General features: G+C 35.2%; 1 protein-coding gene across 1 annotated transcript in view; it reads left to right on the plus strand.

Annotated features, from left to right (window-relative positions):
- The window catches only part of LOC114354919 (disintegrin and metalloproteinase domain-containing protein mind-meld), a 445,529-nt gene that overhangs the window by 116,554 nt on the left and 302,653 nt on the right, over positions 1 to 26,322 (plus strand). The window contains exon 4 of the mRNA XM_028307519.1: positions 4,429 to 4,508. Within this exon, the coding sequence (XP_028163320.1) occupies positions 4,429 to 4,508 (80 nt within the window). The remainder of the gene's footprint in view (positions 1 to 4,428; positions 4,509 to 26,322) is intronic.

Consider the following 26,322-nt stretch of genomic DNA (forward strand, 5'->3'; position numbering starts at 1 on the left):
TATGGACAAGACGGTATTTTTCTACTAATGTAGCAAACGCACCACGATTAAAAGGCGATTGGTGGCTTCCTGCTACATTTGGATCAAACCGTAGAAGGCCTGCCGGTAAAATGGGATCGATGTTCTGTACGAGCAGTACGCAATGACAAAATACTATGCACTCACGTACCTTGAGCAGATCGTTGACAGTTTGGGCAGCAGTTATTACGAGTAGAGTTAACAAGAAGCACACACTAATGATATTTTTATATATAATCAATACATCATTATTACACAAAGATATTGAATTAATGCAGCCGATATTGACCTTAATTAAAAATGCATTTCGTACAAAACTCAACCCAGATTTGGCTGCAGCAGGTAAACTGGATTGCACAGCCACTGATATAATTTCAGGGTACCCGTATAACCCGATATGCGTCCACCTCGCCCCCACACATAGAGTTCGGCTGTTGAAACAAAAGCATCGATATATCATAGAGAATAGAGTATCGATGTCAGGTTTGCAGGTTGAGCTTCAATAAAAATATCGACCTTTAAACTTTCCATTCTTTAGTCAATATCCCAACCAACCATTTGATTTGATGCGAATTTGGTATTTTATTCTGTTATTCAAATGTAAATCATGTTTTGAAAATAGGGTAGTTCAGTGAGATAGGGGGCCAAAGCCTACCTCGTTGTGGATAAAAAATAATCTAACCTTTTTCATGATTCTTTATAAGTTATAATGAACACGGCTAAACGCTCTAAAAGACATGTATTTGATGTCATCAAAGTGTCATTTGTTTTTCATTTGCTTTGTGATATAGCTCTTCTATAGCTTATACACGACCGAAGGAAGTCTACTCTAAACGCAGGTGACCATTACAGCACTACTAAAATAAGCCTGTGAACCGCCTACACAGCATATCGATACTTTTTGGCTTACTACCCTCAACAAATCGCGTATCAGACGGCATTTTTGATTTTGTTACGCGGAACGCCAGACAGACGTAACTTTGTTATGGGATACATAGTCGAGTTTTTTTTCTAAAACGTCCATCCACGTTTTAGTTTCACATTTTACCATGGGCTATTTTTAAGTGAAGACGTGGATTAAAAAGGTCTACTGGATTTAATATTGCCTTCAGTCCTTTAAAAATGTAACAAGAACAGAATAATTATGATGAACCTCGATCAATCCAAATATTTATTGACTAAATGATATCATTTAATTTCGTACTTTAATTTAAAGGATAAAGCTCAAAATTTCATAAAATTGGAATTTTTTCAGTGAATATTGTAAAAATGTTAATTAATAATGAAAATAAAAAACATTAGTGTGGCAGCAACTTCGTTGTTAAAATTGTCTTAAAACCTTGAGACATTAGGATAATTATAAGTAAGTTAGGTTTGATAAGATTATGAATAAATGTTACGCATGATAAGGCTATTATACATAGGCATGGTGTAGTGGTTCAGAGCGGACTACTATGCCGAGAGGTCCCGGGTTCGATTCCCGGCCGGGCAGAAATTGAAATGATGAATTTTAATTTCTGTGACGGGTCTGGGAGTTACTATGTATAATATGTATGTATTTCAAAAAAAAAGTATATAAGTAGTATATCCGTTAAGCTAGCACCCATAACACAAGCATTAAGTTGCTTACTTTGGGGCTAGCTGGCGCTGTGTGAAATTGTCCAAAGATTTATAGATTTATTTATTATACGTACCTTTACCCTAAAGATACTCCTACTACTACCTACACGTTCATTCAACAGAACATTATATTACATACCCATGCTAATACCTACGTCAAGCCTCAATACACAGGTAACTTAATAATCTAATACATAACCTAATTGATGCCACAATAGCTGGTCCATTGTCTAAACATATTCGGAACAACAATTAGTCCACGATCGAATGTCTGACGACATAGTTAACTATAGAAATATTTGTTTAGTTAATGAGGTAATACTACACCTTGGTTAATGTACTACGTACATAGCTAATGGGGAATAAGACAGAACACAGAAGGTTAACAATCTGTGTTGTGTTTCATTTTCTTCCGCTGTGGTTGAGACGCGGAAAAAAGCTTGCAGTGATTTTAAGGCAGGCAACACTGTTAATAACAGGTGACTTACAAGCTCGTTTGACCCTATATTTATTTGTTTTTCTATGTTTTTCAAAGCGTCGGCAGGCGTGTTAACTGTTAAGAATTTGAGACAGCAATATTTGCATGTCATATTATTAACAATATTTGCATGCCAGCTTCTGATGGACTGTTCGGACATTTGATTATTTAATAACTTGTAGACTACTTTTCACGCAAATAAACTGATTTAATTTGAGATTCTGTGACTAATTGGTAAAAAAATTACAAAGTTTAGTTTTTTTTCAGCGTGTTTTCTTTTAGTTCTATCCTGAATTGTACGGTAAAAATACACTCTGGCTGACAATACACAGGCTATAAGGGTGTAGTTTTATATTAAAACACATAAAACCCTTCTCGCAAGCGTTTTTTATTTATTTTGAGTAGCGCTTGTAAACGCGTGTACACGCTCGTTTTATTGGCAAGCCTCAGTGTTTGGACGTGAACGGATTAGACAGATTTTACAAACCATTCGGCCCTGACTTCTATACCTATTTTCTACAGTCCAAACTTGTTATAAACTCTGAAAGGCTGTCTGTAGCGTTAAAAGCGTGGAAATAGAAGCGTATTCGACGTTTTGTGAGGGTTTCGAATTGGTGAAAATACGGACTGGGGAATGGCTGACACGTGTATGGATAACAAATGAAATACACATAAATACGAGCTAAAGGAATGGAACGTATATTTGTCTTAAGGCTATGCTGATAGCGATATCAACAGTAACTCCAATTTAGCTCATCTGATAGAGCTCGTTATAGTTTTCGTTTTTTGCCAAAAAAATACAGGTTTAGCTGGCTGGCTATTACGTCACTCAACGTATGAATGTATTATGATGAAAAAAAGTGTGGTACTTTAAAAAGACTGCAACAATAAATTGTTGTGTAACTAACTTCTACAGACAGTATTAATATTAAACACATCAGTGGAAGTTTTATAAACCCGAGAGTCAATGTTAGTATAGCAATTGATTTCAAAAAGTTGAACACATCTTAAAAAAATGTTTGTCCCATATTTGTACCACAATAAAAGTATTTGAGCTCATTAATGACTTTTAATATACCTCTAGAATAGCAATATCAATTTGCGGTAATCTAAAAAAATGCTTTCCGAATTGGATATTAACAATTGGAGCTGTCATAATGAAACATCAAAGAATATTGTTCATGGAAATGAAAAACGCGAGCGTTCCGTCCTCTGTTATTAAACGAGTGTTTTGGAAAATAAATGACAAGTTTAAACACTCAGCAGTACCAGGAATTAACGGTTTTATTTATGCTTTAATTTACCAGGCTAAAATTGACTTTTGCTGTAACTAAAGTTTTTTTTAAATTATATTTTACTTGTTTACCCCTACGACACGTTTGTATTTGTATAACAATGGACTGTAATATCTTCTCAGTCGTGAATTTGTGTGGATTTCCAAATCTTCACGGGAGCATACTAAACGTAAAGTATTAATTATGTAATTAAATACCGTAAAATATGTGTAAGTTTGTAAAAAACAAAATGTGAACAGAAAAAAATTTGTACACGCAGGGAGTAACGTGTACCTGTCTATACTAAAAGTATCAAGAGGTAAAGTTTGTGTGTTTGTTTATTTGTTAAATTGTAAGAATAATCTCGGGATCTACTAAACCGATTTTTAAAATTCTTTCACCAATAGAAAGCCACATTATTGCTGAGTGTCATAGGTTATATAAAAAACCGAAAAATTCCACGCGGGTGAAACTGCGGGCGGAAAGCTAGTTATCTATAAATCAATAGATACAAGTGGCTCTAAAACTTGACCCTAATAAATTATATTAAGATAATAATAAATGGCTATTAAAGGTCAATGACTTACCGGACCCTTGTCAAATGATAGTTTTCATTAGCACATTTTAATTAAAATTTGTTTTCGTTTGCCAATAGAAAATGGAAGTGTTTTTTTGCAATAATACCTACGTACCTATTTATGAATGTGATTTTAAGAACTCTACACACCAAACAGCCAAGGCTTAGTTTCGGCGGCTTTATTTCAAAAGATAAATAAAAAAATAAAAACTTGGTGTGTAGACTACATTGAAAGTTTTTGGTGTGTAGACTACATTGATCAAAATATTTACCTAGGTACTTAAAATATTTTCCCCTATTTTGTAGCTTTTATAACTACCCGATAAAAAGGGAAGTTTGATAGGAAAGCATCTACTATCTGATTATGGATTTTAGATCTTAAGAAGACGGGCGGAGAGTAGTTTATCTAAAAGCTATTTTTAGGTCATTAATACATTTGTTTGTTTGTTTGTTTGTTTCAGACCGGCAAACACTTTCATCGAACTTCACTCCTCATCAAAGCTTTCAATCACAAGTTTAGACTGGACCTCGAGCTTAACACGTGAGTACATAGCTTATAGTTATTTTGAACCATGAAACGTAACGGACATCGTGATAGTTTAAGATGACAGTACTGATGTGCCTCATATTGTGCTCAAACTTATGAGGAAAAAGCGCAAGCCAACGTGAAAAATACGAAAAAAAGTTAAGTACGTTAATCTAAAATAACATATTCACAAAACTTTCTTAAATCAATAGCACTTCAAATCTACTCCAGTAGAAATAAATAATCAATAAGCACTTACTTATCGAAAACTTCGATATATTAATTCAATTTGGAAAGAAAAAACTAAGCCAAAGTCTCGCAAAGTTTTATAAAACATGGTTTTGATTCCACCATTGTCAAATCGTGGTGGACCTTCCCTACATCGCGTTCAAAACGACCCAAACTTCGAAACCTATCCCTGTCTCTCCTGCCAACAAGTTCTATTTAACCCCTACATCGCCATCTCACTCCCACTCGAATCTTTCATAACTTACTTCGTTTATGGGGCCCCTGTCCTCTTATATTTCATTTATGGTGCCCAGAACTGTTTTTTGAATTCAAGGGACCCTTCGATTTGTGCGCCTTCCTATTTGATATTCTGTTTAACTGGACATTAGACCTTTTCGGGTACATTCGTGTTTATTGAAAATATGGTTAGTGGGATGTTTTGTTTGTTTTTTGCACACACAGGTAGGGTTTCTTTTGAAAATTTTCTCACGGAGTTAATTTTTATGTGTGGCATTGTAGCTATAAAATATTGAAAGCCTTTTCAGATTCAATCAATTTAATTGAAACAACTAATAAATTACACAAATCCTCCTGTCACATAAAAAAAAACACAAGTAGGTATCTATTTATAGAAAACGGTATTGTTCCAGTTCCACATCTTTCATATATCGATGAAAGTACATAACAGCTCTCTGGAACTTAAAAGACGACACGATATTACATTCCACAGACTATGGGGCGGAGATCATAGACAATATTTCTATTTGTCGATAATAAATAATATCGGATAATGTCTATAGCAAAATATGGAATAAATTGAACGTTTTCCTTGTAATAGTACTTTATTATTATTGCAAACGATATTGTTATTCATTTGGGAGAAGTGGGAGAGAGATCATGCAATATTAAAATGTTATAATGAAGACGACAATGAGTAGGTAGGTATGTACCATTATAATAATAAACATAGTGACTGAGTTTCTTGCTTGCTTCTTCTCAGCACTGGCCCATTTATTGTCCCGAAGCAGTGGTAGGGTTAATACTGGGACATGTAAAAGTGCTTTTTAAAAGCCTATTTGCAAAAACTTTGAGTTTTTTTTTATATAAAAAGCTTTAGTAGTGATCTTTTTCCACAACAGACGTGAACTATTTATTTACAAATTACTTTACGACTAGATTTAACTAATTACCTACTTATCAAGTGATAATGTTTACAAGGACGGTTCCTTGTTCAATTAAACATTATTTAGAATATTTAGAAACATGATATTTGCTGTACTAAAGTAAAGCATTTTGTAAATAGGTATACTACCAAGATTTCCATGCCCAGAAGCCCTGTAATTCCAAAGAAGCGGACATTAAAAGTCTAAAAATGTGGCTGCGCTCGGAAAAATTTGATTGGTGCACAAAGCCGGTATGTTTACCGCCAGCGTGTTTCGTTTGTTTGTGCGCTTTTAATGAAGTTGTCGCCAAGCGGAGCGTGCTGCGAGCGTACACGGCGCCGCAGGGGTTAACACATAAGCGGTTAGCGGAGGATTTTTTATGCAAAAAAATGTGATTAAAATGGAGATAATTTATTTAAGGATTTTATGAGAGAATAATAGTTGGTAGATACAAGAAATGTCCATTCATAGAAGTTTTGAAATAATACTTGTATTGTTTCATAATTGAATATCAATGCTCGTCTTAAGTTTACATTTTACTCCAAATTATTTATCTTCATGTAATTTTCTTCTTTCTTCTTTGCCTGGCCCATTTCTATTATACTTGGAGTATCATGCGTCTCCAGGCGGTCCTGTGTCGTCTCTCTGTTGACACAAAAACAATTTAATAGTTTTACCATCTGCAAAAAATAATTTACCACAATTTAGCAATCTAATTTTCATCTTTATAATTATAACTTAAATAACATTTAAAATCTACAATGCAAATGCACTCGCACCACACGCAAACAATGGTGTATCGTTGCAAACTAATTTGCCGGCTGCTTTCTGTGAATAATGTATATTCCAGTTATTTTGCGTTGAGCCTCTATTTTCCGGGATAATTACTCTCATGTTCCCCGCCTTGAACTCCGTGTGTAATTCGGGGGAAAGTTAACCCAGTTTCTCCAAGGACTTTGAGCTCAGTCCCTATTTTCCGGGAAAAAGATCAGACTCTATTTTCCGGGAAAAGCACTCTCGTCTCTTATGCCTTGAGCTCCTCCTCTGTTGCTGACAACGGAGCGCTTAGAACAGCCTGAGATTGGAAAATCGGTAGCTCGTTATGGTTCTGAAGTTCCCATTCCGTCGTTTAAGTGACGTCTACGAAAAGGATTACGTCATTTCCAAATATTAGGGGTTCTTTTATTTTCTTGAGCTATATTAAAATGGGTTAAATTCCAAAAGTAATTGCAATTATAACACATTATGGGATTGGAATCTCAGTCGCTGCTAGAGCACGTTTTAACACTAAAACATAATTATCACCTTATATACCAAATTATTTGAATATCTTATGTAATTCAGTACGGGACTATTCCCACCTCTCGTTCCCACCGCTGCAACTCCTGTGTAGCCAGGATCTAAGCTTCACTGCCAATAAAAAACCAACCAGTGAAGGTCAAGTTACTTTGTCCCAGTTTGTTGTGTAACCCAATAGTAAATATTAAGCAAGTTTTATCATCCTCCCCTCTAAAATTCAGTTGAAAACGAAGTACTTTATTTCCTGCGCCTTGTACTCGTAGCTAAACTTATCTCAGTCAATACGAAGGGCTTACAACTCCGTCTCAGATTGGAAAATCAGTTCAGTACTTTGTTCGTTCACAATGGGAGAGAGCCGCCGCCAAATGAAGTATGAATTTAACAAGGAGGATTTGAGTAATCGACTGACAAAGAGCTCGGAAACTTACCTAGAGATCAATCGTATTTATGGACGTTTTTGTGAGGGGATAATTTGCTGAAGCAGCGTGGTGCAGAGGGGTTAAACTAACCACTATTAAATACGTAAGTAGTATAAAACTAATAGTAGCTTTAGAATAGAAGAGGTAATTTGAGTAGATAGATACTCTTTATTGGACACCACATAAAGCTGACAAATGAAAGAAATATAAAATTGCTGTGGCACGATATAGGCGCTCTATCAAGAGGTACCTACCCAACAGGTTTTTATAGTACTTACCGATTTTTAGTATTGGTTGTCGGATACTTAAGACTGGCAGTAAATCCTTAATGTTCAAGTTTGTTAATACTTTGCAGTCGGCTTCCAGTTTCTATGCAGTTTGTTTAGCAATTGTAAATTAATGTAGTCCATCTATCCAGGCCCTTAAGAGGAAATATTTTCTTGCGATGTACCTATTACCAGACTGCGTGAACTAACAACATAGTTAAGTAGATAGATCTTTTTTTATTACTTTGAACAATAAATAAAGATACATTATCTATATCGAAATACGATTCAAAAGACACATACATTCACATAATTTAGTACATGAAAGGCCTTTCCCTTCCTGTCACGGGACAGACGCACTGTCAACTACTCACGAATAAAATTAAATTATAAATTGTCCGCGCGACCCGGGTTCCCGCCCTTTTTCCGGGCTTAAAACGTCACTAGAGGATATGATATAATTCATCGTGCGTTTGCTAGTGATGTGCCGCGTTTGGTGATATTTCTTGAGTGGTAAGAAGATACATAGCCCTTAACCAGGCTTAAAAAAGTTATTGGTTTTCAACCGTATCTTCACAGTTTTTTTATGCAAGACAGACAGTTCAAATTGATGTAGGCTCTATAGTCACCAGAGCCTGGTTAGGGGTTAAATAGGTAACCTACATGCTGTTTAGGTGCAATTAAAATAATATTACATTTACAAGTTGCTTAAAGGTTTCGTGCTCTGTAATTAGTCACTGAGACACTTGTATATTCACATTTCTTAATTTTTTACCACTATAGATGCTATTGATAATATCTTATTAGGTACTCAAAAATCGAGATTTTCGGCAACATTTCTCTTTATGAACTTATTTTGACTTGATGTTTAAAAATGGAGAAGTTAAAGAACTGAAAAGAAAACTCTTTTATAAAAGCATAAAAATGTAGGTTCTGAAAGAACGACACATAATTTTCTTAATAAATAGCAACGTACTCAACTCCATACGGTGCCACAATATTTACTTTAATGTGCCGCGTTTACAATAAAAAAACCTCATAAATAATAACTTCCTGAGCACATCACTAGGGTAGGCACTACGGCGGTATATTTACCGCCTTTTCTGCCCCAAAATATTGCACCTACTTACGGTCCTTTAAGGAAATAATAAATAAAATGCCGTGAAATGTTATCACCGGACCTGTTTCTCTTCTGGAGGAAGGATGCCATAATATAAAGCAATAACAGTATCATCACTGCCTAATGTGTACTGTTATAACTCTTACAGCATCTTTTATTGCTTTTATAACACACTTAGTACATATCAAATAGATGTAATAATAATAATGTAAGGAAAATGATAGAAAAATTTAGCAAGCTTTAAAATAGCTCTATAAGATACAGGCTATACAAGCTAAGCACTGCGGGTTCTATTTTAGTTATAATAGTTGCTATTTTGAACCAAAAATGTTGTAGGTCTAATAACACTCACAAAAAGTTGAATGGTATAAATGTTGGCGCCCTCATCGCAAGGAGGCCTTTTGTAGAGAACTCGATGTTGTAAGAACAGCTGAGTTTAGGTTTTAGCAGTGCACGTCGTTTTGATAGAATATGTTATCGAAGTATACAGTGGTGACTGAGTTTGTTGCGGCGCTTCTTCTCAGCACTTGCCAAATGTTTGTCTCGAAGCGCTGGTAGGGCAAAAAAAGAATGAGACATGTATAGGCTCCTTAAGAGCATTTGACGATTTGCAAGAACTAATTTAATTAGTCTAAACAAATAAAGATAATTTTGATTTTTTGATTTTGATAGTCTAATCTAAGGCTATGAGCTTAAAGGTGACCTTTTAAGTAATAGAAAATACTTTTGCGAATTAGTCTAGTACCAAAATCAATAACTTACTGCCTATACTTTTATTGTGTAAAAACCTTCAGGATCCATTTAATATCATTACAGCGAGTCGATGAATAGAGAAATTGGGCTATTTATTACATATTTGCTCGTTAGAGTGGATACGCAATCCCATATGAAATGTTATTAAGTACTCCTAATTACGTTAATGTCCAATGGACCTAAAGGAAAAATATGTTTATTTTTGGTACAGAAGGTAGACAGGAAAATTTTATTAAATTGGTTGTACAGTTGAGTTACGAAAAGGTAAAGCACTTTCTTATTTATAATACTAATAGATTTAATTCAAAATTTAAGAGCCTGGGTTACTGAGCTTCGTTCGAAAATTAGTTTTTGTAGAAATGACATCCATCAGGGTCAAATTCTCGCTGTAAACCTCTGCATTTTAAATTTTATCGAAATATTTATGTTTGTGAGTACACTTAGCTCTCTTTGACGTCAGCAGTTTTGTAAATACCTACACATTATATTAAAATCTACCTACTACAATACTATAATAAATATTATAAAAATACTTACACATGGACTGTCCCAGCTTTCCGAGACTAGTGTAGTTTTATTTTATAGACATTCTCTACTATTTTGCACAGTCAACAAGATATCAAGAAAGCAAGGTTGGGTTGCACCATCTTACTTTAAGGCTAGGATTTACCGCCTCGATGCCGTGCATTTGTTTACCTCAGCCCCCGCACACCTCGCACTGACACTCGCGCTGACACTCGCGCGACGCGTTGACGCCACAGTGTAAAAACAAACCGTAAGTTGGATGACGGTTTACGTAATCTTCAAATAGTTAATAAATAAATAATAAAATTAAATATCCTTCGACATAATATTTTAACACTGCGCCTCTAGTCTCAAACTAAGCAAAGCTTGTACTATGGGATATGAAAATACTTAAATAACATAACATAAATAAATAAATATTATGGTTAGAAACCGTGCATAGTGCAGTCCACACAGCTTATGACCGCAGTCTGTGGAGGAACACTATCTGTGGTCGCGATCCTCATCAGTGAGGGACCGAGGAAGAAGAAGAATGGTTAGAAAACACCCAGCCCGAAACAAATATTATTATAATGTTCATGCACACAAATGTTTGTCAATCAATAATGTCAAATGAAAGATGATAATATTAAGTCAAACAAATACTTTTTACCGACAAAAATAGTAAATGATCACAAAAATTTAAATTCCATTTTAATATGAAATACTAATGTTCTTTTACATTTTGCTATTCTATTTAAGCAAATGACTCTAAATTAATCATTGTAAACCCAGAAATAGTAAACAATCCTCAAAACAACTTGCCTAGAGGTAATATGTAGGTATTTTATAAAAGTGGAACCCCGAGTGATCTCCAAAACCCATTCTATTATTATATACGATTCGGCTTCGATATCTATAATACAATAGGAGTTTATTTCATGTGTCAGATGACAAGGGTGGAAACAACCTACGATTCATGTTGTTTATTTACGTGCAATATGTGGGCATATTATAAAAGTGGAATGCCGAGTTGTATTTCTAAAACTTGTTCTATTATTTTATACTATTTGGCTGCGACTCGGCGTGACGACAATACAAAACATTTTTCGCGAATCGGTGTTCATACATTCACTTAATACATTAGACGCCATGTTGTCATAAACGACATATTATAAAATCGCTGTGATTTAATATTCTTAATCATTAATTTTATGGCAAGTGTCCATCAGGAATCATTGTTCTTACACACAGAATCGTATTATTTCGCTTTCGGGTAGTAATATGTCAAAATTGTTGGTTCTTAGGCGAACAATGTATGGAGAACGAACATTGTCCTTTTGTAAAACGCATTTTATGCCTCTAACCATAAAAAAAACAATAAATAAAGTCTAAAACCACAACTAAGAAGCTACCTGTCTGAAGCAGGCAGACATCAGTCAACCAATAAAACCCTCGACAAGGACAAAAATATCTCATAAATCATTGTCGGAGGTGAAATTAAAAGTAAGAAAATTAAAAGTTTCCGGCGAACGCGTCGGGAAAGCGTGATTATCGCTGCCTCGCCGCCTATCAATAAAAATTATCGGAGATGTGATCGCTGACCTGATATGCACATTCTGAATAAATTAATTATTATTGATCATCCTGCAAATGAAAATTACCTATAATCGAAGTGAAAATGAATTTGAGACCAGTGTGTCTCAGTGTGTCAGACCAGACTCGGAGCGTAGTGTGAGTTTACGTCAAACGCATTCGATGCGTAAAAAAATGTCATTAAATGAGTGACGGATGGTACAGCGCCCCTAGCGGAAATTCTCAAGAGCTAAAATCTTCATTTATATTGTATCACATGTGCAGTGATCGCCATCACCATCGCTGACAATATGAGCTGCACGCGATGGTTTGGCCGAAGCTTACAGTTCGAACAGTTCGAGTTCGATTAAAACAGTTGCTTACTTCCATTGTGTGATTTAATATGACTTATTTGGGCCATGGCATGGGAGCGGAGGCTCCTTAGTTTTTTTTTAGTTTCAGAGAAAACTTCTGTTTCCTCTAGAAATATTTTGTACTTCACCGAATGATTGACAGGTGGAAAATGGTGCACTGGTGGCTGCACTTTTTAGTGTAAAAGAAAATTGTAATACTTGTAGCGAGGGCCAAGTCTCCTGATATAAATAATATTGTGTTAATATCACAATATTATTTATATTTAAGAGAACCCCGCAGTAAGTAAGTCTTCTTGTTTTGGACCCATTGTCTATAAAACATAAATATCTACTAATTTAGACATAGTGGTGTAATAAGTATGCAAATGCTCTAAAATATTTACCCTTTGAATTCTAGAAGGTTACATTTTAAATAATGTACATATTCATAATATGTCATTCAAGCGACGTGTTAGGCGGGCGGCCGCGTAATCATGTGTCGCGGGGGTTATTCAGACGTGCCCGGCGAAGCGGAACGCCTTGTTCTCAGGATCGCACCCACACTTGTTTTGATAACCGCCCGATTATGCGGTGTTTATTTTTATGAAATACTAGCGGCCGCCCGCGACTTCGTACGCGTGAATCCTGTTTTTCCCGCTAATTCCCGTTCCCGTGGGAATTTCGGGAATTCCTTTTTTAGTGCACCTCTACGGTACCTAAGCTACGTCCCTTCCAAATTTCAAGTGCCTACGTTTAGCCGTTTAGGCTGTGCGTTGATCTGTCAGTTAGTCAGTCAGTTTCTCCTTTTATATATTTAGATATTCTGTGAATACATAATTTACTAACACGGAAAATTAGGTACATAGGTCAGATACAATAGCCCTAGAATTTATCGTCAATGGAACCATTTATGTAACGCAACTTTGGAATTTAAGCTGTTATTAACCCTATGTTACTACTGCACTAACAAAATGTCAAACTTAGTATGCAAGAAAGAATTTTGGGTTTTAGTTAGAAATGACTGGTTAGCTAGCTACAAGCTGCCTACATACAAGTTTTTGTAGAGTTAAATTAAGCTCTCGAAAGTCTTGTCAACTTTTCGAAATACTTAGTTTGTAACTCCAAATGTAGAAATTCCTTAAGATGCTCCTGCGACAAATATTACTTGCATATTCGATATTTTCAACGAGCTAAAAATGCAATTTTGTCAGTACAGTCTGGTTGGTGAAGGGTTGCCTCCCGTAAAGTAATAAAGTGTTAATATAAAATAAGTTAGTGCAATCTTTTCTTGATATAGGTATCACCATCACGAAAAGTGAAATAATTGACAATTTTACAGGATGTTTAAACTTGTCGACTCGAATACACAAATCAACATTATTAAATTAACAATTAGAATTTAACATGATGAGTAAGTACCTACCTAGGTATTTTATGGCGCTATTAGTCTACCAGTAAAATTACACTGCACAACAGCATTTTTGTTGCATGGAATGTTTTTTATGGATCTAGTTGCATTTTCTACCCTGATTCCAAATCTGTACTCAGATTTTCGCTAGCAGCTCTACTTTTTGAGATGTGAAGAGTAGCTATTTTTATCGAAAAAACATGGTTTCCTGTCATATAACAATTTCTTTAACTATGTAATTAGAACAAAACTTTCTTTTATGTGACTTTTTTGAATGAGTTTGAGTGCTACTACTATTCTGGATAATCCAACAGTATTCAGCCATCATATTTTCACTCCAATAGCCCTGGTACCGCTCTTCTATAGCGCAAATATCCTGATGAAAGCGTTCTCACTGCTCCTCGCTTAAATCTCCAAGATTTTCAGGAATTCGATCAAGGTGGCTATGAAGGTGATACATCTTAATGCTCATGTTGTATTCAAGTTGCTGAAAATATAGTACTAACTGATTGACGTGGTCAGGAAAATTGACGGACTACTTATTTCCCAAAAAGTTTTTTTACGAACCAAACAAACTCATTCCAGGCATTTTTTTTAGCGTTTGTCATACTTTCAGTAAAATTTACATCGTTTTTTAATATTTTAAGTTGTGGTCCATCGAAAATTTCACATTTTAACTTCTCAACACTCAATTTTCGTAACGATCCATTCGTTGAACATTTTCATGCGGACGTACTGTAGTACAGTACCTGAGATGTACATGGTTGGGGTTTTAGTGTATCAGTTGAACGCAGGACAGGTCTAGTAACTAACGGCATATTAGAATAAACCCACTTAGAATGATTTGAGCGGTTAATTCCTGTTATGTTTACAACGCAGAAATAACATTCGTCGTGGTGGTTTGACGGTTCACGCCAAATCATAGGACTAATAAGGTTCAAGGGATCCCTCTTGTTATTTTTCCATAATCGTAAAGACTCCACACACGTTTTACACACTATATTCGGTATCCAGGGCTTGTTATTTGTTTCCAACAGCCGTTGAAAGTACTCCAAATGGGCATTTTTCACGAAGTCTGACACATTTAAACAGGTTTTTTTTAATGTATATCTGCCACAAATGTGACAATTCTATTTGGATTGTTTACACAGGTCCTTCTAGACGAAGTCATTGCAAATAAAGAAACAGAAACTAGTAAGACGTTGACGATAGCGATATCAGCAGTCAAATGGAGAGTACATTTTAAGAGGGTACCTGTATCTCATAAACTAGAGCTGCTAGAAAAAATCTGAGGGTATATTTAAAATCAGCGAGCCTAAATTAGTAAACAACAAGTGAAAAATCTCATGCAACAAAAAAAAAGTTCGATTTTGTTGTGCAGTGTTATGTTACAGAATGAGTTTGATACATCTGGAACATTCTGGTTTACTTACCTATCATAAATATCAAATCTTTAATAATTTACCATTTAAATAAGCATCCCCGAAAATACTTAATTCGACGAAATAATATTTTCGCGGAATAGAGACGTGTTAAATCTTTGAACCTTTGTTCGGTATCCTATTAATGGAATGAGTAGACAGTTCCATGAAATGCCTATCTATTTTTAGGCTCATAAAAACAAGATCGTAAAAATTTACTAAAACAACAACATTTTTATAAAGGACCAAATATTCAAGTTTTTCTGCGTGGTTAGACCGTAACATTTGTTATGATAAAATTAAATAAAGTGAAATGCTAGAATTCGTCCCGGAACCGATTATAGTAAAACTGCATCATTCATTAAGTTTCTGATACTCATAGCCGAAGTGGGTGTTCTCGCACTATCCCGTCTTTTCCAGGGAATACTTTCTCGACCCTACCACGAGCCACAACTAGGTATGTGTAGAGTTTAGAAATTAATTACTTGGGTAGTTCTACTCACGGTGGAATTATTTAGGACCATAAAATGAATCTCCAGTTTTTGTTAGTAATCAGTATAAACAGTGACTAAAGACCGAGAATATACTACAACATATCCAATTTTTAACGGGCCAGACAAAATTATGATAAATGTTGATTTTATAGCGGTTTTTCTATTTTCGATGGACAGGGAAGTGAGAACATATACAGGATAGTGAAAATTTAACTGAAAGATGCATTTGAGTTTATAGTCTTTATTCTAAAAATAATAAAAAATACTTTCATGTGCATCATAAAGGTCCACTATTAATTGAACATGGAACTCATTTAGGTTGCTTCTTTTTCCGTCACCTGATCTCTTTGACTTTTCCCTACTATTCGTATCTCCTTCTATTATCTTCCTCTTCTTTCCTCGACGCTTTTCTTCGACTGGAAACAATTCGTTAGTATCTATTTTCGGCATCTCCAGCAATCCATCAGGATCATCAATGTTCATTCAGTCCCAGTACACTCGTAAGGTCAACCAAGTCTGATGAATCAAAATACTGGTGTTGCAGGCATTACTGGTCTCAGTTTCAGATTCAGTTTAAGCGTCATCAACATTTGCTTTCATGGAAGAATATTTTACGATGCCTATTTGGAAGTGTTCGCACACGTTACTGCAAAAACAGCTAAAAGTTTGTATAGAGTCAAGCAAGTCAAAATGGAGTATCCAGTTTCAATGGAGTGTATGCATTTGCCTGCACTTAGTGTATTTGTAAAATGCCTTTATATGGCAGTAAGTTTTGCTGGTTAGTCGATATTAACTTTTCCATTTTCTTCGTAAACCCAGGGAAATGATACACAGGGAAGTGAGATTTTTGATGTATTTTGCCAAAATCATGAATTATATAAACTTCATATCAAATTTAATATTATCAGTCAATGGACGCAAGCGAGTTTGACAATATTGTTTCATAATTGCCCTAAAATAATATAAAATACTGTTATAAATACGTAACAGATGAGTGAGAAGTTGTCTGGCCCAGACACGACAGACGATGATAACAGCGTAGCTGCGTCTAACTGACTGACGATTTGGGCGAAATAAACGTTTCACTAGGCGAACTTAACTGCATACTTAAATACATAAGAACGACAACGTGGCTTACCCTTTGTTTTGTTACAGATTTTAACGTGTTTATAGGTGGCAGGGAAGTGATACTTAATTCGTGTCGCCTTTGTTCAGCAATCAAAAAATTATGTAAATAAGGAATTCAAACATAATCCATATAGGTTAAATGAAAGATACACTAATGGTTACTTTCAATACAATGTTTTTTTTGACTAATTATATTTTTATATATTTTTTATTGTGATTTACATCATGAATTCTGGAATGTCACCCCACAGGGAAATGAGAATTTTTCCCATTTGAAGCCATTTTTGTCTGGGATGTTTTTATTAAAACGTGTTGAAATTCAGTGACCAAGTACTATGTGAGTTAAACTTTATTAATACCCTAAAACGAGAACTATTAATTGGTAATTTAAGGAGCTGCAGGTTGAGCCCCGTAAAATTCCCTGATTTGTAGAACTACCCACTTGTCAAAATTCTCGTTAAAATACTCTATAATTGTCATCAAAACTATAAACATATTTGACAAGTGACACGTGACACAAGTCTCGCAGAGAGGCGTGCGGGATGACGTGAACGCAACCATACATTTCCACACAATCCAACAGTTGTCGGCCACGTTATCGCAGCTTGCGGATGTCAATTTGTATGGAAGCATCATGACAGCGTGATGTGTCCATAAGTGGGTACAGACCCATTTCGCACAATACCCTATGATCTGTGTGCCAGAAGAGCAAAAGTTTTACCTAGTTTATCTGGCACTTGATAAGATAAAATATACTAACTTATCTATCAATCAGTAGGCACTTTATTAGCAAGTTGTAAAAAAGATACTTAGTATTTTTTTTGAAAGAAGCATCCATGACAGGACTGTGAACTTTTTAAACGGTTTTCTCTAGTACTTTAAAATCGTTACGGTATTACACGGAATATTAAACACCTTCGAGAGTATCGCGACAACCTTAAAATGCGATCCCTATTAACGCTGAACGTGATTCTACAGCTTTTATTTTTAGAAAAATAAAAAGGACAAGCTAAAAGAACGTTATTTTCACCGTGCATTAATATAAATGAATTCCCGTTTACTGGTTATGGATCAGACTTTTAAATAAATCGAAAGTGTTATGATTTGCAGTTCTAAGTGCACGCCATTTACGGCAATAAACGTGTGATTTTATTATTTAGCTATTTGTTACTTAGATTTAGCATTAGGTGGGTGTAATAGGTAATATCTACCATGATTCCAATAGTTGAAAACGTAAATTACAGCTTTTACAAATCCACCCGATAGAAAAAGAAGTCATTTAATGGTTACTAACTATTCATAAGACTCAATTAGAAAATATAGGTATGCAAATGTGATGTGATTCACAAATTAACGCCTCGATTTTGAAGTAAAATGTTCACTGTAATTATGTACGTACATACATACTCATATTATGTAAATCTGGATTATTATGGAAAAACATTTTAATGAAATCCTTTAGCAGCTCAGCTTCTGTATTGAATTCATTAATGTCATAATGATTTATCGCCTGCAATAAGTAGACATCCATTAAAATATTTTGGTAATGGACTTAATCGAATGTGTTTGCATGTAGGGTAGACCGGGGACAATAGTACCATTTTTTGGAAATTGTTCAATATTGAAAAATCTAATGAAATGTAACTTATTCTGTTAGGATGTTGTAAAAACTAGACTCTTAAGCTACAAATTTAAGCATGCAGAGTTGAACTATTATTTCGAATACTTAATGAAAAACGAATTTGAACTGTACGATGTCTCATGTTACAATTGACCCCTACAACGGGTCAATTGTACCAATAATATATGAGGCAATAAAAGTAGTTATGTTTATCTAATCATCACCTTTATTGGTATTCTGTTCTCTTAATCTCCTACAATCATCAGTCTTTATTAATTGAGATCGAAAATATTTAGAAACAAGTATGAAAAATCAACACTTAAGTTTAAAAACAACACAATAACTTTTCTTCCATAAAAACGAATAAACTAACTGTTTCTACATAATATGCCATCTATTTGGCTCGGATATTGCTTCTGAAACAACAATAAGCATAATAACAATGATAGAAATATCAAAACTGAAAAATCTATTTTTGTATGAGGGTACAATTGACCCCTGGTACAATTGACCCTGATTATTTATACCTACTACTGCTTCGACCTTTTAAGATTTTTTCATAAGCCTGTTCATAAAGGAATAGATCCGTTGATCCGCGATCCGTACTTTTGACTCTACGCCGAGGCATCTAAAACAAAATGTTCAAATACTTAGTTACTTACTGAATTAAGCTAAAATGTACATATTCAGAAGGGTTTTAGAAACCTATATTAAAACATTTTAAGTAGGCATTTAGGTACTTATATCACCTTTTTATCTACTTATTTAATAAAACACATTAAGTATGTATCTAATTAATGCTTAATGCATGCAACTATGAATGAGCCTAGACTATATTTTCAGTAGGTAGGTATGCCTGTAATTGTAAAAATATAATTGTAAAAATGTAAAATAACCACGTGAATGTTTTATAATAACTTATCTTATTATAAGTATAGGTACTTTAAAACCAATTTAAAATATTATGTAGTAAGTATAAAATAAGGTTCCGGGGGTTAATTGTACCACGGGGTTGATTGTACCGCTACAATTGACCCCATGGAGACTGGTACAATTGTTCCAAGTAGGTAGTCAAGAGAACTTCACCTAAAATACAGTCATTTTCACAGTGAATGCCAATAATTCGCTGTCATTACAAAGTTTAGAGCCTGGATAAACTATTGACAACAATACTTTGGTAACAAATAGCATATTAGGCAACTTATGGGCTCATATATTTGACATAAAAACTTACTGCGGCTGGGCAAAAAACAAAAATCCTTCCTGTACACCTTCGTTTCTCAGCACAAGCGCCGCCGACTGGTGAGCGGATGGAAACACAAAAAGCGCATATTCTGACGCTATGCACACAATCTAACGTCGCTTGTATGAAGAAATATCGCCGATGGTACTATTGACCCGTGGTACTATTGTACCCGGTCTCCCCTACATTTATTTGGGACCTACATGGCTATTACTTATTTATTAAAAGATATAAAATAGTAATTATGCTTTTATTAACCAACAAAACACAGTCGCCTAGGTATGTGTTGTATCTACCCAATGAAATTAATTAAATTCGCTACTAAGTACGCTTCATTTCATTTATCGGTTATCTATAAGTATCGATTCAGTAATAAACTTCTGTGTGAAAATAATGAAGCTAGCAAAGTCATTCATAAGGTCTGATTTTTTATCTTCATAGATTTTATCAGCTGAAAAACTTTGACATATTGGCAGTTTTGAATAGATAATACTTATGTCAAGTAGAATACCAATATTATCCTTCAGTTAAAAGTTATGTGGCGACATAAAAGACCCCGAAGCACACTCGAAAATACAAATGTTTGGGGCCCGAGTTTATTGCTTATTGTTTCTTTTTAGTATGTGATTTATCGGATTGCTATTTCTATAAATCACCCTTGAGCTTTCCAGAATACAGTTGAGTATATCACAGAATCGTTTTTCTTGAGCTTTTTCCGAACTAGGTAGATATTGATAGGTTTTTATAACATTGCAGTTTACTAAACTATAACAAACAGAACAGGGACAATTCTTGCCAAGAAAGTGAACGACACAGTTTTGAACAGGAGCTTGGTATATCATTCTAAAGTTTTTACATACCTATCGTACTCGTATGTACGGAATAATCGCTTGGGTATTCTTGTTATTTCAGAACACATTTCGTATACAAATCGAATATGTTCCTTAATATAAGTTTGTTACAGTTTCGAAACGTGTGTTAAGTGACAATGCGGCTACAGCGATTTAATTTAACTTTACCGGAGACGAACGAAAATGCATTTCTACTTAATATAATGTAGTTTTCTCGCAGAACGTTTATTCGTTCCGTGAATAAGCTTGGATGCAATTTGATAAGCTTAGCAATATTTCAGTGCGAATGCTACTCCGTGTTATATTAAAAAGTCATCTTATTTAACGTAAATATGATTCCACTACAGTTGATTTCATTTTGAAACTTAATTAAGAGTTAAAACGGTACGGAACAGAAACGGATGCAATATTATCTATCTATACCAAGGTAAGAAGAATTGATTGAAGAAAACTTCAAAAAACTCATAAAACTAAAATTTACTGGACGAATCTGAGTGAGCGTCCCATTGGATGCAGGCCAATATAGGTCTTTTCGCAAGAGATCGATGGGAGAGGCATTTATTCAGTCCATGACTTCGTGTTCTAGGGTGGTGGATATTCAATTCCATAAATGCTTACATTAAAACATTGTTCCTACTTGGTACACATAAAGTAGTCGAACTTATCAGCTCTGTAACTCTTAAAATTGTAGTAAGTAAGTAATTGTAAAGAGTAAGTAGATTATTCATAAAGTGTTAGCAGCGATTGGTTAGCTTAATCTAAATATTTTATCTACTCTATGTACTAAGTATGTGTAACACACAAACACATCTTAGTTTATAATAGTGCGTTTTATAAACCTAAGTCCTATCTAATTGATGCCTACTGAAAAGTGAAAATTTCAAATAACCAGGTATTTAAGTTGTACATTTCCAAACCTATTTTCGCTTTTATTTAAGGAACCATCATTGCAAAGGAGATTGGAGTTTATTGAGTCCGTAAGGTGTCCAGAAAATCAATTCAATTAAAACACGCAGCTGAGGTAATTTCCATTAATTGTCGGTTCAATTCTTTCAGGGGAGACAGGAACGCAATGAGCCAAGGACTATTAACTAATTAACCGAATGGAACTAGATTTTCCAAACCAGAATTTGGTTTCTGTTATATTAATATTGTTAAACTTGTTCTTACGCCACATCTCTATTATACGTCTGGTTAGAAACATATACATTTTTCTGTGCCGTCGTTGGTTGACTGGTAGAAAAAGATTTAGGATTAATATGGCCACCATTTAAATTTTTATATTACTTAATAATAATGTGCGTGAAGAAATAAATATTAATCTTGAAAATAGACCTAATAAAAGAACAAGGAAAACATTAAAGTAAATGTAACATCCCAAAATTATTATTGGATCAAGTGCTGTCATTGTGGTTTTATTTTTGTACGAAATTTTATTATCAAAAGTAAAGTTATTATTTTATATTCTTGGAAAATTACTGCGACCTAAGTACTGCTTCAAAACACTAACATATAGTACTGTCATAATGAACTATGATTTGGTCCAAAAAGACATTTAATTAAGGATGTCATTCGAATCTACAGCACGATCATTAGCAGTCGAACACAACCCTTGACTAATTAGGCGATTACGAAACGCAATACTTACTTAGTCAATGTTTTTCTTAGACGGATAAAACAAGTATTTACTCATTACATGAATTCTGAAGTGAATTAGATACCTATCTTTCTTAGATAACTATGGTAAAAAGTATACACTCATGTTATTTATACAGAAAACACGAAAGCCTAATGAAAATTTAAATCTGCGGCTTAAAATATTTTCATCGCTCTCTTAGCCGCATTAAACAACTACGAGTAAAATTATAAAATCTACGAATATCATGGTATTCTAGATATCACAAAGTTTTCAGCTAAGGAAATTCCTTTTCTGTTACACCTACAGTAGGCCGTAAAAAGTTTTGCTACCCTCAAAACTACCAGTCCCAATTCAATACGATGGCACTCTTTGATAAGTTTACATTTCTAAGTTTAACTCTCATCTTGATGGGCACATCAAGCAAATTCTTATCGCTGTGCTAGTCTTTATTACTATCTTTTAACTATCGCAAGCTTTTATTGGCGTATTAATACATGGTGGCAGTAATAATTGTGATCTTACCTTGGTACTTTTGAAATCCGTTAAAGATCGGTGATGTCACTGTACTCGTCTAATGTGTGATTGGGTGACACATGTTGATGGAGCGTGTGTATCTAAACGCGCGCGTGACACGACAGATTGGGGTAAGGGGCGGGAAGCTTCTGCCGAAGTTGGTTCGCGCGGCGCGAAGTACCGCGGGCTTTTGCGATGTAGACGTCGCGGGCCGACGCGCCGCCACCTCTCTCGTCTCTCCTCTCCGCCCGCCTTCCAAAGATACTAAACTTATCTACACTCGCGAGCAAAAGTATGGAATCATTTTACATGAAATTGTTTCCACGCGATCTAAATAATTTGTTAGTAGCAATAAAAATGGCACCATTTTAAAGGTTCAACTTTTAAATTTTAATTGATACCAAATTCAAAAACCATTATTTAAAAAGATTTATATGAAGTAAAGAAAAATACATGTATCAATTGTTTGATACGTCACGAGTTTCGGCCTATTTACCCCCTATAAAAGCATGAGTTATCTTATGAGTTCTTTTGGCTGAAAGCTTTTTGCGGCTGAAAGATTTTGGCTTTCACACGTTGATCCATACACATCTCCGCTACTTTTGACCCTTGACCTGGGACGAAAATGGATTCTACACCTACAGAAGCAGCACAAATCGTTTCACTATTGCAAGAAGGGCTCAGGCACGTCAGCTCAGCTCCACATAAGCCTATCCTACTGGGTTTCAAAGTTTTTAGACACTTTCGGGAGGCACATCGCCAGGGATGACCGTTTTATCGTGTCAACCTCTCTTCAAAATCATCATTTGACCGGTATCGACGTCAAGCAAAAGCTCAGAAATGTTCGTGAGATAGCTGTTGGCGAATGGACAGATCGTCTAAGATTCGAGCAATCGAATTTGACTCCAAAAAGGTCTGCCACAGCCCCGAAACTGTCAACAGAGTCACCGACAAGCACGCCTTCAATTTTTTCGCACCCATCTTGATTGAGAAGTGGATGAATTTGGTATCAAACTAAAGTTAAAAGTTTAATCTTAAAAATGTTTATTTTGCATACAAGATCAAATTATTTAGTGTACACAAGATTGCGTGGAAACAATTTCATGTAAGTGATTCCATACTTTTGCTCGCGAGTGTAGTTAAAAGAACGTAAGTTCTTTTTAAAAGTCTAGCTACATGTTTCAGATGTTGGAACTATTGTTGCATTGTAGAGACGTAAATTTTGAGTCCTAGATGGATACTTACCTACCTGAAAAGTAAGCGATTTTATGAAACGACTAGGAAACGCAATGGCAAAGAGAAAATGCATTTATCAAGCTCCAGCCTGCAGCATCACTCCTTTATTTACTTAGATCCGTCCGTGTAATGTAAGTACCTTTTAAAGCACTTAATGCACGTCCTATGGCTTGTCATAACATCACACACAACATTCGGGAGAACATATTGACTGGGAGAGAGGCAGGAAGGCCTATATTACAGGAAATACAATTACCTGCTTGCCTACAAGATGTTACTTACCTACGTAGTACCTACATAATATGTGCGAGCTACGTAGGTAGAAAAAGTCCATGCCTACTTGCATGCAATTTACTTACTTTTCCTTTTTCTTTTTTTACTTGCAATTTACACGTTAGATATGCAAAAGCTTTGCATATGAAAAAATGCGAATTTATACATAAGTATTTACTTACTGATTCTGTTATTCTTGAAGCATGTTTTACCTACTTACCTAAGTGCCTGCATATTGCCTGAATTCATTTTTTCTATATTTGTCTTGAAGGAACATACATGCCACAGGAACTCATAACTGCTTAACCTAGATTTCGATCTGCCCCCGTTTTAGAAAATGAATTGAACTGTACGGAATTTAAATTAAAAAAACAATAATGTCGGCTTCCATCTCCTTTATAGAGTTGGAACAAAGGAAAACAAAGAGAATGTACCCGCATCTATTTAGTTATGTTGTTAAGTATTTCTATTTCTATGCAACTCGGAATTGCTGTTTGAAAAATAAATGTACGTAAGTACTATAGTCTAGTCATTTGGTACAAAATAATGGGGTTACATGGAAAGTTTTCCGGGAGTAATGAAAGGTGGTATTTATAAAATATAGATTTTGATATGCTCTTTCCGATTTTCAACTTTGCGACCTCGCCTCGATGGTTGCATGTCGCGCCGCCATATTTGAAAAATGCTGCCTAGTAGCAAATTTTTTTAAATACTTCCTTTCGGATTAATTTTTTGATAAAACATGCTCAGGGAAAATAAAATTAGAGAAAAAATCCTATTTACTACAGTTTAGGCGTTGGAATGCCGCGAAGTAAACTTCTATATGCGTTTTGACCAAAAAACATAATAGGTACCACGAGGTCGCAAAGTTGAAGTTTGTTGAAAGTTGAATCGGAAAGAGCTTATCAAAATCTATATAAATACCAATTTTCATTACTCCCGAAAAACTTTTCAGGTAAAACTACCGAATGACTGGACTAGTAGGTACTTAAGTACGTATCTCGAGAACCGAGTTAAGTGTTTGAATTAGAACAATAGCACAAATTGACATAGACTAACGAAGAAAGCATCGCCGCTGCCGTTTAACTTACGCTAATATTATTTATTTAATTTACGCTCCATTTCCCGCAATCCATTAGCCTAATTTTTTAAATCAATTGATTAGTGCCTTGCATGAAAGGTTTCTTAACTTATTCACCATAAAATTATTTTCCCATCGGTTTCAATTAAACATAAGAGAACCTCATTTATCATCATCATCAGGGTATTTATTATCTACAGAAGGAGGATGCGACACTCTCCAATTTACCATTTATATTTTATTTTTAATGTAGAGTGCAGGTCCTCACCACGCTGACTAAATTAAATTGGTTCGAAAGGCAGTCTCACTAAAAACTCTGTTATCATCATCATCATCATTTCAGCCACAGGACCGCCAATGATTTCCACATCACCCGGTTGGTAGCGGTCTGCATCCAACGCCTTCTTGCTTTACCTTGCTTGCTTTTTTATGAAGGTCGTCGGTCCACCTTGTGGGTGGACGACTCCACTCGAGAACCTCTACTAAGTATGTAAGCAGCAAGTAACGCCCGTATTCACAAAATAATTATGCTTCCTTAAGTAAAGTAGCAAATCAAACGCACAGCGTTGAATAGAGTTCTGCGATTGGTTCGTGTGTCACCCTGTGCGTCCACGCGCACTGTGATACCTCACAGTAATGTTTGTGAATACTGGCTTGTATTAAGTTCTAAACTGGTGGGATTAGAATTCATTATTATGTATACTAACTTAGTTATACAATTTCTTATAATGGATTAGGCCAGAAAGGATTTAACTAAAATTGTCGATACATTTTCAATTTCGTTTCTTTTACCTACACCATCTTCGTCCAAATAGTAGCAGCAGTCAGTGTTTCTTCGACACTACGGGACTTTTCTTACCTCTCATTCCTAACGCTGCAATTCTTGTTGCTGCCTAACATCGAATCTACAGCTTGACCTCCAATAAAACCCCGTGAAGGTCAAGTTTGTCCCAGAAGGTAGCAGCAGGTGGTAACAGTTTAACAGCGGCGGAGTTAAACTGTTACCACCCAACGTCACCAACTGTGAGACTCAAATCAAAATTAACCAGCTCGAAAGAGTTAGTAGGAGACTACTTACATACTGAAATCTTCCCATTGGAGATAGATTTCCCACTTACGTTTCAACAGACGGTACTGGTAGTAGGCGTATAAATCATGGTTATAGTTACCGTTAAAGTTAGGTGGTGCAACTCAGCCTAAAAGTATGACGGATTGTGCAGCGCCTCTAGCGGAAATTTCAA

This window comes from Ostrinia furnacalis, unplaced genomic scaffold (genome assembly GCF_004193835.3).
Source record: "Ostrinia furnacalis isolate ACB-3 unplaced genomic scaffold, ASM419383v2 OfSCF2274, whole genome shotgun sequence".
Lineage (NCBI taxonomy): Eukaryota > Metazoa > Arthropoda > Insecta > Lepidoptera > Crambidae > Ostrinia > Ostrinia furnacalis.